The sequence below is a fragment of the Ctenopharyngodon idella genome, chromosome 13 (assembly GCF_019924925.1).
Source record: "Ctenopharyngodon idella isolate HZGC_01 chromosome 13, HZGC01, whole genome shotgun sequence".
NCBI classification, from domain to species: domain Eukaryota; kingdom Metazoa; phylum Chordata; class Actinopteri; order Cypriniformes; family Xenocyprididae; genus Ctenopharyngodon; species Ctenopharyngodon idella.
The window spans coordinates 8,172,494-8,184,946 of record NC_067232.1 but is presented as its reverse complement, the minus strand read 5'-3'; the positions used below and the strand labels follow the sequence as shown (position 1 = coordinate 8,184,946).

Here is a 12,453-nt window from a genome sequence, read left to right as displayed (position 1 = left end):
ATTAAAGCTGCGACAGTTGAGTGCATGAAGTGTTCAACATTCCACACTTCGTTTTTTCTGTTAATTTAGTGCATCATCCAGGTATTTAAAGTGCACTTTTTCTTTTGGAATTTTCTGTGTGAACACACAACTCGCACTATTTGTACTTAAAAACGTCACAGAATAGTGCATAAGTATGCGAATTGGGACGCACCTTATCTCTATTCTATTCTAAAATCTATATCTATATCTATTCTAACCAGGTTACACTACAGTGTATTACTTGTGGTGAACACTACTAAATAAATCACATGTAAAACTGTGGGCACTTTTCCTGCTATCTAGCAAGGAGTAGGGATGGGCGATATCATGATACAGTCTTTTTCTCTCTCTTTTTTTTTTTTTTTTTTTTTTTTTTTGCAGGAAAAAAGGTTACAACACCAAAATTTTAGATACCAGTTAAATTTCACTATTCTCAAAACCAGTTTTGATACCACAGCAAAACTAATGTTAGGCTAACTAATGTAAGTAAAGAGTTCTCAAGCAATTCTTGAAGACAAGTAAACAGTCAGTAATAAAATAAGAAAAAGAAAGAACAAAGAACAGTAGAACAAAGACAAATTGAATAAAGAGTGCTAACTTTCCAGGTAGGTCTACCTAATAGAAGTAATAAATGACACACACAGCAGCAGGTTTATTAGGCTACTGTCACTTTAAGAGCTAAAGCATGGACCCAATATATTGATACACATTGGATTCTCCAAACCGTTTACCTTCACTCAAGACATAAACCGACTGTGTTTATGTGAATATTTTGACATACTTTTGTGTGTATTTGACCGTTTAGCTGCACACAGAAAGCTGCCTGTCAGTGTGCGAATACTGAATATGAGTTCTCTCTTTTGCAGCATATTACACTTTTAATTTACTTTTAACTCTTTTTTTTTTTTTTTTTTTTTTTTTTTTTTTTAAACACCAAGCACGTTTCGCTCTTTATTACAAATTCGTCCATGTTCCTTTATCACTAATGTGTCAAAAAACCCTGCCCACTAAAAGCATGGATATACATCGCCACAATATATATCATCATATCACCCAGTCCTAGTAAAAAGTAATGTTTAAACACATATGACTAGGCAGTTGATAAAACCAACCAACAATCGATTAACTATCAAGACTGACTGGCTAACACTACTTTCCCCTTGCCAGTGCTCTTTTATTACTTCATGTTAACTGAAGGCAAATTTGAATGATGTTCTGTTTTAACCTTAATCAAAATCGATCATGACAGCCTCACCTTATCTTATTTTCTTATTAATGCAGAAAATTCGCTCACCCAATGCTAGATGGAGTCGTACAGCTGCACCTCACATGCGTGAAAGTTGGGGTTGGGCGGCCTGAACTATATAGGCCTGAACTAGGAAATCAGTAGCCTAATAAGAGGTTGTCTAGCACAAAGTAATTTATGTATTTTGAAAATATAAAAATACTAAACTTAAATGTATTTAAATACTAGGCTTTAAAATACAAAATAGTATTTTGTATTTCAAATAAGTATTTTAAACACATGTATCTGAAATACTGCCCATCCCTGCGAATATCTAAGTGAGATGGTTTCTTCAGTAAGAAAAAATATAGGGCAGTACTTGATTTTGTTTACTGGGAATTGATTGGGTCATTGTGGTTTGCTATTGCTGTGATGTGAGTGGCAGGTGTTCCCTCCCTCACGCCAGTGAACACATCATCAGAGAAGAGATGTCATTGCAAGAGAGAGAGGAAGTTATTTTGATTCAAGATTATGAGGGCACATGAATAAATAAAAAGATGTGCACGGATAAATTGTTTATAATAAATAGTGCAATATTCCATAAAAAATAATAATTCTTCTTTTTGATTTCATGGTGACTTAAATGAGCTTTCTAATTTAGGATAAGTTTACAAAAGGAATCTACAGTTGAGTATTTACCACTAGAGGGCAGTGCCGAGCTATGTGAATGTGATAAATGTGTTTAAAAGGTACAGCTCAGTTGATTTTGGATGATCTGTTTATGCAAAAGCTTCAGATACATTTCTCTCACTGATGCCCTTGATGAATATAGTGTGAACTATTTTATTCAGGATTGTGCTGTTTTCAAAATGGGTTCCTGTCTGTTAAAATGCAAGGCTTGCTTCAAATCATTCTTAGATAAATTGTTTTTCATCAGTTGTATGTAGCAAACAGTCATATAAAGAGAAAGTTCCTAACCTAACAAGTTCTCCTGGGAAATTGATGCATAAGATTCTTCCAGGGCTGTGACTGACCCACAGTCTCCGGGTCAGATTTGTGTTTAGGCCTATAATCCCTTAGGCTACTACTCTTTCCTGTCTGTTGTCAAAATAAATCAGAGTGCAGCTCTGAGTCCACAAATAAAAAAATAAAAAAATCTAAACCTCCTTATAAACGAAAACAATTAAATTTACTTAAGAATAAAATTGTAAGATTTATACAGCAGGTCTTATGATCTTATTCATTTGTCTTACTTTTTTCTTACTATCCCATTGGCAAATTGTTTTTTCTTGTTCTATGTGCAAAATGAATTTAGATTTATATTTTAAAAAGGGGGGAGAAAAATCTGAAGGGTATTTTAATGTGGCATAACTTTTTCAAGTCCCCTACAGTAAGGAATATTGTTTGGATGTTTGATCTGAGTTTTAGTGTGGTTATTAAGAGGCCCTGAAAGCCGACACTATCTGCTTTGATACCTGGCTCATCCACTACATTCCTTTCCCTGCCATTGGGCCAGATAGACTTGGATATTTGCCAGACACACTCGGTCTCCATGGTGAGAGCAGATTAACTTGTCGTGTGATTTCAGGGTTTTAAATAGAGAGAGTAAGAAACTATTACTGTTTACCAGGGCTCTATTTTCCACCTCTGTCCAATATTTCATTTAAATGGCCATTAATACTGTAAGAAATGCAAACCATTATTCTAACACATAATTCTGACCTTTATATTTTCTTATTGATGTATATAAACATATCACTTTTTTTGAATGAGACAGACTATGTGTTGAAATGGAGATCGACAAAGACTAATGGAGGCTGAAAAAGTAACAAGGCAAGACAAAGAGAGGAAGAGAGGGTTGGAGAAAGGGGAAAAGGGGGAGTAAACTGTTGTGAAAGGAAATACAGACCATATCCACCAGTGAAAATAGCTCAGCTGACAAGAGTAGAGAAACACACATACACATCCACAAACACACGCAACCAGGCAAGCTTAAGGAGGGAACAGCCGGTTGGGAGAGAAAGAATGAGAGAAAATAAGACAGATAAACAGTTGTATCAAGCCACTGACTACGCAATGGGCACGAAAAGCGCTTGTAAAAGTTTGGAGTAGGATAAAAGAATCAGCAACGGGACAACTGAAAGAGTTTAATGACTGTTCAAGGCAGAGGGACACATTTCTTCTAAAGGCTCCTCAGGCTTCTGGACAGCAGGAGGTTTAGGGAAGGGTAGAAAGAATGTGGAAGGCTGGATGCTGCGTTTATAAGCAAGCTCATGTCATCTGGCTATGTGAGGTGTGAAGGGGCAGGCCTAGTGTGATGGCTCATTATTTGCTCTGCTGGGGGGGTGGGGCCTTGGAGGATAATTACATGCATGCCCCCCACCCTGCCATATACCGGTGAGTAGAAAAACTTCTGATCTGTATCAGTGTTGTTTTAGAATCATTAAGATACCATTACAGTTTTTTTTTTTTTAATATTTTGATTTAGTTGTTATTTTAGTATTTTCTGTTTAATGTTCAATTTTAGCATTTTTGTTTTGTTATTTTTTTTTTTAGTTTATTTTAACATGTCTATATAGTTTTTTTAAATTAATTTTTATTTCAGTCTTAGCTATTTTAGTACTTCTATAGTTAAAATGTTGCCTTGGCAACTAGCTGAAAGTTTTTAAATTTTTATTTTATTTCAGTTAACATTTAATTTATTTAAAGTAGCAAAAATGTTTTTAGTTTTAGTTAACCATAATAGCCCTGGTCTGTATATTGATAGGTCACATAAATAATAACAAGGTTTCTTTCCTCATTTTCATTGTCACAAGTACTTTGACTATAGCATGTAAATTTAGGGCGTTACTTCCAGGTAATTAATTTTACTTGCTGAGTAGTTGAGAATGAATGAGAATGAGCTTTGTGAATACCTGAGGCAACTCGCAGTTTGTCACAATAAAAGATCAGTGCTGTCATTCACCCTTTATGCTGGATAGCTTTTACTGAGGACTGTTAGTTTCATTGCACTTATATGGACTATTATGATCTCAATTTAACAATCGTTTTAGCCAGGGTCTGAATTAAGGGGGGGTTTGGGCGGTCTGACTCCTCTTATTAAAGTTTGTTTGTCAAAACAAAAGATTCAGGGGGTCTTAAGAGAATTGTACATGAAGTATGTATTTTTTAGTTGGGGTTTTTAAATATTTCGGTAACTAAAAAGTTAGATTACAAGTTTATTAGGGCACATCTTCACCTGAAGGTGAATAGATATACTCACTGCCAGAAATCGCATTTGCCTGAGGGGGTAAACATAGCAGCAGTCAAGTTACAAAATGTCTGTTTGAAACATTTAAATACTATTCAAAAACAGAAGGCTGCTTTGTAAATGGGGTTATAGGGGTAACGCCTGCATTTCTGCATGCATCTACTCTCAGAGAGTGACATTGAGATCATTTCCATTCAGCGAGTCTCTTACTTATTGTAATATGGCTTATCATACACGTTGGGGTTGTTTTTTGACTTCCTGACAAATTATTACCCCCTTTGCTGAGGCCGCTACCTGATTGCCTAACCCTAACCCCACACCCTAATCCTAACCCCACCCACACTAAACCTACCCATACTGGGGATTTAGGGGGATAATCTGGCGGGGGTCAGAATTCGGCACAACATCGGCCCTGTTTACATCAGAGTGTGCATGACTCTTTGGCACAGCACACACAGTGTGGAAAATTTTAACCGGTTGATGGACAAGTTTTCTTTAAATGCATTCTAAAAATCTAAATAATTTGTAATAAGGATTTATTCACAGTATTTTGAAGTGCCTGCGATAAAAATACAGTTCATGTTCATTATCGTGATATGTTTAGTCACTATCACTATTTAAATATTACAAATCAATTAATGTGCAAGACAAACCTTAACAGATTGTTCCTCCTGAAATTCCTTTAAAAACGTCAAATCTCTGAAAGCCACTGTACAGTTGCTACACTGTTGTTATAGTCAATTTTCCATTAGGCATTTTCATTAACAGTAAAGTTAAATTCTAGTGCAACTTGTTGTCAGTGTAATGTAGTTTTCATATCCTTATTCTTACGTGATACTGACATCATTGTCTAAGCTATCACGTCATGCAAAAATTTTAAATTGTGATCTTTTTCCACCTTTGGTGTGTAAATTTTGTCATCCATCTTTCAAAAAGAGGTGTGTTTAAAGCTTTTCTTAAAGCACTGGAATGTTGTAGAGCCTCAGCACAGGTGAGCTGATTGTTTGTCGATACCTCCTGTTTTCACTTTACTGGTTATAGTCGGTGGGTGTGTACACGTGCACTAAGAAGCATTTATTCGTACAATGGAGAAATATGTATTGGTATTTGTAGCAATCACTATCTTGCTTTTTTTTTTTCCCCTCACGTGTTCTCACCAAACAAGTTATAATATGTGTGTCATGCTATTGTTATTTACACACATAAATATATTATAAATATATCAGCTGATGTCTGGCATATAGCAAGATTTATCAAAGGTGTGTCTGTTAGTCACTCAGCATCTTTGTAGAAGTTCTTCCCACATCCTAGAAGCCGTGGCGGAAAAGTTTTTTGTTTTGCTTCCTGGTTTTCTCTACCATGATTCTATCTGTACATTGTTTCAAGAATAAACAGTCTGCCTGTGTCCTCATTCCCTTTCTTCGAGTCTCCTCCCCTGCCTTGTTTGTGAACTATCCGGTTGGAGGAGGTTGAGAATGGAGATCTTCGGAACAAACCAAAGACAGATGATAGAGGGGAGATCTGTATGTGGCATGAACTTTTTGGTGCTCGTACATCTAACTGACTTTGGAATGCAGTGGTTTAAAGGCAGAGTTGGGTCACTGAGGTAGAGTAGTGTTTTTGTTTATCAGACCTTTTGTGTTATTAGAGTTTTACACTGGTTTTTTGATTCAAAACTGAATGAAATGTGTTTCACACATATTTGACACTTTTAATATGTTTTACTTTCTGCCTTCTCATTATTCACATCTGAATACCAGCTGAAGTATGTTTGTTTGTATACGTGTATGAAAAGTTATTAGGCTTTTTTGAATTTGAATGGTGCACAAAGGACGAATGGTGCAGGTTGATTCGCTCACAGTAGAAGTACTTTTGTCAGATGTACTTTTTTAGGTATTAAATGCTGGTTTCTCTGTACATTGTGGATTGAGTTGACCTGCTGGGAAAGCGTCTGTAAGGGTACATCAGATAGAATCTATTTACATCACACTGCTAGTGCTAAGAATAACAAGTTTTGACATGAGAGATAAGTAAACAAATTTAACCTCATGATTTGACTGGTTTGACAAGTAGTCAGTATCCATATGTGGTTCAGTATGCTTATGTGGTTGTGTAGTGCATGATGGCTGATTTTAAGCCCAAACACATTCACACATCATATCCGGGTTGCCTTTTTACAAATAAAACTTATACCCAGGGCCTTAAACTAACTTTTTGCCACACCTGGCAATAGCCGGTGACTTATGAAAATTTACCGGCCAAAGCTATTTTTTTTTACCGGCTATGAAACGAAAACAGGGAGTTATGAAACCAATATTTTAGATACTAGTGAAAATTCACAATCCTCTATTGCAACTCCTAACCCTAACGCTAAAACTAAAAGCTTAATTAATAGGCTTATAATTTTAATAGCCTACATTTTTAAAGTAAACAGTCAGTAATACAATAAGAACAAATAATCAAATTACAAACAATGGCACAAATAAATACAATTCAATAAAGATACAAATTAAATGAACAGTGCTTTTCAGGTACAAAAATTGAATAAAGTAGTCTAATCAAATAAATAACAGTGCATATTCTTCATATCCTTTTTTTTTTTTTTTTTTTTTTACCGTTGTTGTTTTGTCAACATTAAAAACGCAGACAACAGCATGATTAATAGGATGCTTTCACTTTAAGAGTGAATGCACGCACGGATCATGCATTGTCTTTCTCAACTTAAGACATAACTGACTGTGTTTACTAGGATATTCGCCGAGACGGGGATCATTTTTTTCTTTTTCTTTTCTTTCTTTCTTTCGTTTTATCCTTTCTTTTATTTTACATAACTGACCGTCAACTATACAGAGCATCATTTAAGTTTGTTCACATTAATGTTCTCACAACATTGCACTGTTAAAATTCATAAAAATGTTACAGCCTAGATGAAAAAATACTATAATAATTTATAGTAAATACTATAGTGTTTTTGAACCATACTATAGTAAAGTACTTGAATTTATTTGTTGTGGTAATTCTAAAACTATAGTAATATAAACAATTTACCCAATACTGTACTAAGTTTTCTACAACTATAAGGTATATTATACTACAATATACAGTACACTACAGTTTACTGTAGTAAAAACTAAAGAATACTACAGTATTTATTACAGTTTATCAGTTCACTATAGTTAATACTACAGTATGCTGTAGCATTCATTAACAAAATGTTGAAATACTATAATATATACAGTATATTACAATTTACTATAGTATTGTTAAAAAACACTATAGTATTTACCATAAATTACTATAGTATTTCTTCATGTGGGCGGCCAACTGGCAACTGACACAGTTTCATATACACGTCAACACCGATTTTTACTCGCATTTGGCGCTTGGCCAGTGTTACTTTTTGGCCCTGCTTATACCCCTTTTACTTTTCCTTGTGTAATGCTGTAACTCAGATTCAAATAATTGTGTCTCACATGCCATATATACATTTTACTTACATTTATTTATCCTTTGTTCCAGAGAGAGGCCATCACGGCCGGTGTCTGAGTCCGATCCAGAAGTGGCCGAGCGACTGGCTGTGGGCAGCACTGAAACGCTGGCCAATGGCAACAAACCTGACCTCCAAGCTGCAAAACGGCTGGCCAAACGTTTGTACAATCTTGATGGATTTAAGAAGTCAGACGTGGCACGTCACCTGAGCAAGAAGTGAGAATTATTTTAATTATTATTATAAAACGGATAGTTACGGCCCTCGATTCTGATTGATTGAGCCGCGTTTGAAGCCGTTGTAAAATTCACGAAAACATACAGCTGACCACATTACATAAGTATCGCTGCACCACTGAATGTCTGTCTTAGAAACCACTCTTAGACATATGTTAAACATATGATTGTTCTCTATTGATTTTGTTCATTGAAGCTTACTGTATTATGTAGAAGAGTATTGTGAGAGAGATATCGAGTAACCGAGTTTATTACCTTCATTCAAATTTAGCATTTTCCTTCAGGTCAGTCCTATGTTCATAATAAAAAATCAGTTTGAATGTCTGCTGCGATATCTTGTCCTTTTAACATTTAAGGGGTTTTCCCGTGACTGACAGCGTTAGTCAAAGCATTTGTCTTTTGCATTTTGTTCCGTGTTCACAAGTTTCAATATAAAAGTCTTTGTGACTGAGTGACTCGCTCATAAAGACAATCTTTGCCGCCATCTAATGGCATAATAACGTAACTTCTGTTGCTGTTCACGGTCAGGGACTATTTTTTCCAGCGGAAGGAAGCCTTTTAATGATTTTACTTCATGAAAGTTGCATTGATACATATTTTTTGGCTTTAATATTTGTATTGTGTGGTAACCGTTTTATAAAAGCAATGAGCCCAGTGAAGTCGTGGTTTACAGTGAATTTATAACAGCTAAAGGGGTTTTAGGCACTCCGCTCCGCATCATGCCTAACAACGCCCCTTAGCTGTATAAATTCACTAAACCACGGCTTCTTGGGGCTTATTGCTATAATAAATGCGTTTATTTTAGTTAATTCCTTTTGCTTTGTTTTTTGAGCTTTTTGTGAAGCAAAGTTCTCTTTGATAATAATAAATATCATGTTTTTGGACAAATGTGGAGAAATTTTTAAAAATTTACACCTGCAAATAAACATAGTTTTGGGATTTTGAAAAATTTTAAACAAACTTTATAAGTTAAAATGTAGAAATTCACTATGTGAGCTTTAAGGTCTGACTTTCAGATCCCCAGTATAAGAACCAAAAACCTCTTTTCTCATGCCTTTGTTTTTTCATGACTTGTGTAGCAATGATTTCAGTCGCATGGTCGCTGAAGAGTATCTCAGTTATTTTAACCTCTCAGGGATGACTGTGGATCAGGCGCTGAGGTGAGCTTGCTGCTCCATCATATTTAGTTAAGTAAACATTTGCTCTCTTTTCACGTGTCCAACAGGGTCATTCTGTTTTTTCATCTGTCTTTTTCTTAGAGTGTTTTTGCGAGAGTTTGCCCTAATGGGAGAGACACAAGAGAGGGAGCGAGTACTATCGCATTTCTCTAAAAGATACCTCCAGTGCAACCCGAACACTATACCGAATGAAGGTAAGGCATACCAGCATTGTTCGTGTGAATGAATGTGCATTTGTTGTGCATCTGATGTGTATTACAGTAAAGTAACACTATGGGGTGCTCTTGCTCTGACTCTGTGTGAGCTTATGGGAGTTCTATGCCTGTGTGTTTCAGATAGTGTTCACACATTGACTTGTGCCCTGATGCTGCTCAACACTGATCTGCATGGCCACGTGAGTTTGATTATCTGATGTACCATAAACACATACAATAAGAAAAATCAACAGAAAAAATCATGAACCATATTCAGCCATCAAGGCCATTTTAAAATATACATTGATACATGGATTTTCTGAATCTAAACTGATTGTAAATAAAATTTCTTCAAATTTAACTCCATTACAATTTGACTTATTATATTAAATGATTATTACTTGTGTAATATATAGTAAGCTACAAAACATTAATACGTTGTTGATTTTTTTTTAATTGTACTACAGTGTACAAAAATTGACTTAATGAAATGAGTTTACTTTGTGGAAAGCAAAAAAATATTATCTGACTCTTAAAGAATTAGAAGTTATAATAGATTTTTATTATGAAATACCTGTATTGTATTTTTACATGTACTGTATATAAATGAAGTCTTTGTGAGGATAAAACAACTGTGTTTTTAGGATGGATTTTATTCTCAGAGCTGTTCTCCACCCTGAGGGGATGAGTGCTGGTTTTACATTTAGGAATAAAAATAGAAATTCATCCATAAATGTAGTAATAAAAATGATTCTCCGGGGCAGCAAAATTATTTTTGCACAGAATATTAACACGATTACTGCCCACTGTGTAGTTGGTATTATAAGTGTTGTGAGTGCACAGGAACTGTGAAATAGGTCAGCACATCAGCTGACAGTAAATTTATGGTCCATTTGTCTCTTTTTCTTTCAGAACATCGGGAAGAGGATGTCCTGCATGCAGTTCATTAGTAACTTGGAGGGGCTGAATGGTGGCCAAGACTTCCCAAAAGATCTTCTAAAGGTTTGTAGGGGTTTCAAGCATTCACACACTGACCACTATTGCATATTGTATTATTCCATTAAGGTCCGTATTGTGGTTAAGCCATAAAAGACATTTAAACCACAGCTAATGAAATATTCCTGTGTGTAATTGACATATTCTGAGACATGCACATTCTTGTGCTGCTACTCTCTTATGGAAATACTATAAAGGCTCACTCTAGTTATTTAATACAATGCATTTCATTAATATTTGAAAGTAATTAACCAACTCATTAATGCTCATTTATGTCATTTTAAATGTTTCTTCAGTAGATTTAATTTCTATACACTACCGTTCAAAGGTTTTGGGTTAGTAAGATTTGGGTAGAAGTCTCTTATACTCACCAAGGCTGCAATTGTTTGATCAAAAATACAGTAAAAACAATAATATTATGAAATATTATACAATTTAAAAACTTTTCAGCCATTACTCAAGTTATCAGTGTGAGATCATTCTAATACTCATTTGGTGCTCAAGAAACATTTATTATGATTAAAGCTGAAAACAGTTTTGCTGCGTATTGTTCATGTGGAAACTGTGATACATTCTTTTCAGGAATCTGTGATGAATGGAAAGTTTAAATGAACAGCATTTATTTGAAATAGATTTTTACTGTCATTGTCATTAATTTGATTAATTAAAGAAAAAATGTCCTTAAATTTAACATATAAATGATTGGAAAATGATTATTCCTTATCTGGTATATCCTATATATATAGGCTAATATCCAATTTAGCCTAATATACATATATATATATATATATATATATATCAGGATCCATATTACATATAAAACAACACAAATATTATAAATTATGACATTAAAAAGAGCGCAAGTCACTCGTATTTCTTAAGGAACACTGCCCAACAGCGACACCCGCAGGTAAAGTTACAGCAGGAGTCATGCCTCCCTTTGCTCTCATAGAAAACCATAGAAAACCATTAGACCCCCGGCATGCGGTGGGTTTTGTGGAGGGTAATTGAGAATGAATGGGGGAAAGTCACGTGAGAGGAGGCAATGTCTCCATCGCGCTATGATTGGATGTAATTGGTTATGATTGGATATGATTGGTTTGTGCGATAAATCCCGCCTCTTGTTGACGTGCGCGTTTCGCGCGTCAGTTTGAATGAACAGAATGAACAAATGATGGCGTCAATGGGAAGACTAATTGAAAAGTAAGTAAACAGATCACCCAGTTAGATATCACTGCTTTATGTCACGTCAAAATCAAACTTGAAATGGAGTGAAAGCATGATGACTGCAGGGGTTTTTAGTGCAATCAGCTTGGTGAAATTAAAAATACAATTCGTGTCTGTGACAGATGGTGTTTACGGAGCATGACTGATGATCCAAAATAGCCTAAGTTGACAATTAAAATGAAAAACATCAATACACAAATAAAATATATTGTTTAAATTATTATTGCCTTTAGTTATTATTTTGGAGTGAATGTAGAAATGCTTAAAACACTAACTTGATGAGATTGACTTGGTTTTGATTTAAACAACATTTATTACAATATATTGTTAATGTAAAATTACAATATATATATATATATATATATTAGTATACAGTAATTAATAGTCTGTGTAGTTAATAAAAGAACGCTATTCTGTTGATACTGCACTTTGATATACTCAGAATTGACTATATATTCTAAATATTATAGACATGTACTTGAAACTGCAATGTTGTCAGTCAATAATCATAATAATCTGATAATAATATCAGAATATTTTTGTTCATGTAAATGTCCATCAATTCATATAAAGAGCATTTTTTATTATAGATATTTTTGGAGAAATGTACAACTCATCTGTATACTTAAGTTGTGTCAG

General features: G+C 34.7%; 1 protein-coding gene across 4 annotated transcripts in view; it reads left to right on the top strand.

The window, feature by feature from the left end:
* Window positions 1–12,453, top strand: part of psda (pleckstrin and Sec7 domain containing a) — a 38,983-nt gene that overhangs the window by 10,421 nt on the left and 16,109 nt on the right. For 2 of the 4 annotated variants that reach the window (XM_051916111.1, XM_051916112.1), the window contains exons 6-10: window positions 8,016–8,201; window positions 9,299–9,379; window positions 9,479–9,591; window positions 9,733–9,791; window positions 10,504–10,593. In XM_051916111.1, coding sequence (XP_051772071.1) covers window positions 8,016–8,201; window positions 9,299–9,379; window positions 9,479–9,591; window positions 9,733–9,791; window positions 10,504–10,593 — 529 coding nt within the window. Of the gene's footprint in view, window positions 1–3,151; window positions 3,644–5,951; window positions 6,103–8,015; window positions 8,202–9,298; window positions 9,380–9,478; window positions 9,592–9,732; window positions 9,792–10,503; window positions 10,594–12,453 lie in introns of those variants that run through there. The other 2 variants (XM_051916114.1, XM_051916113.1) reach the window with 2 other exon arrangements.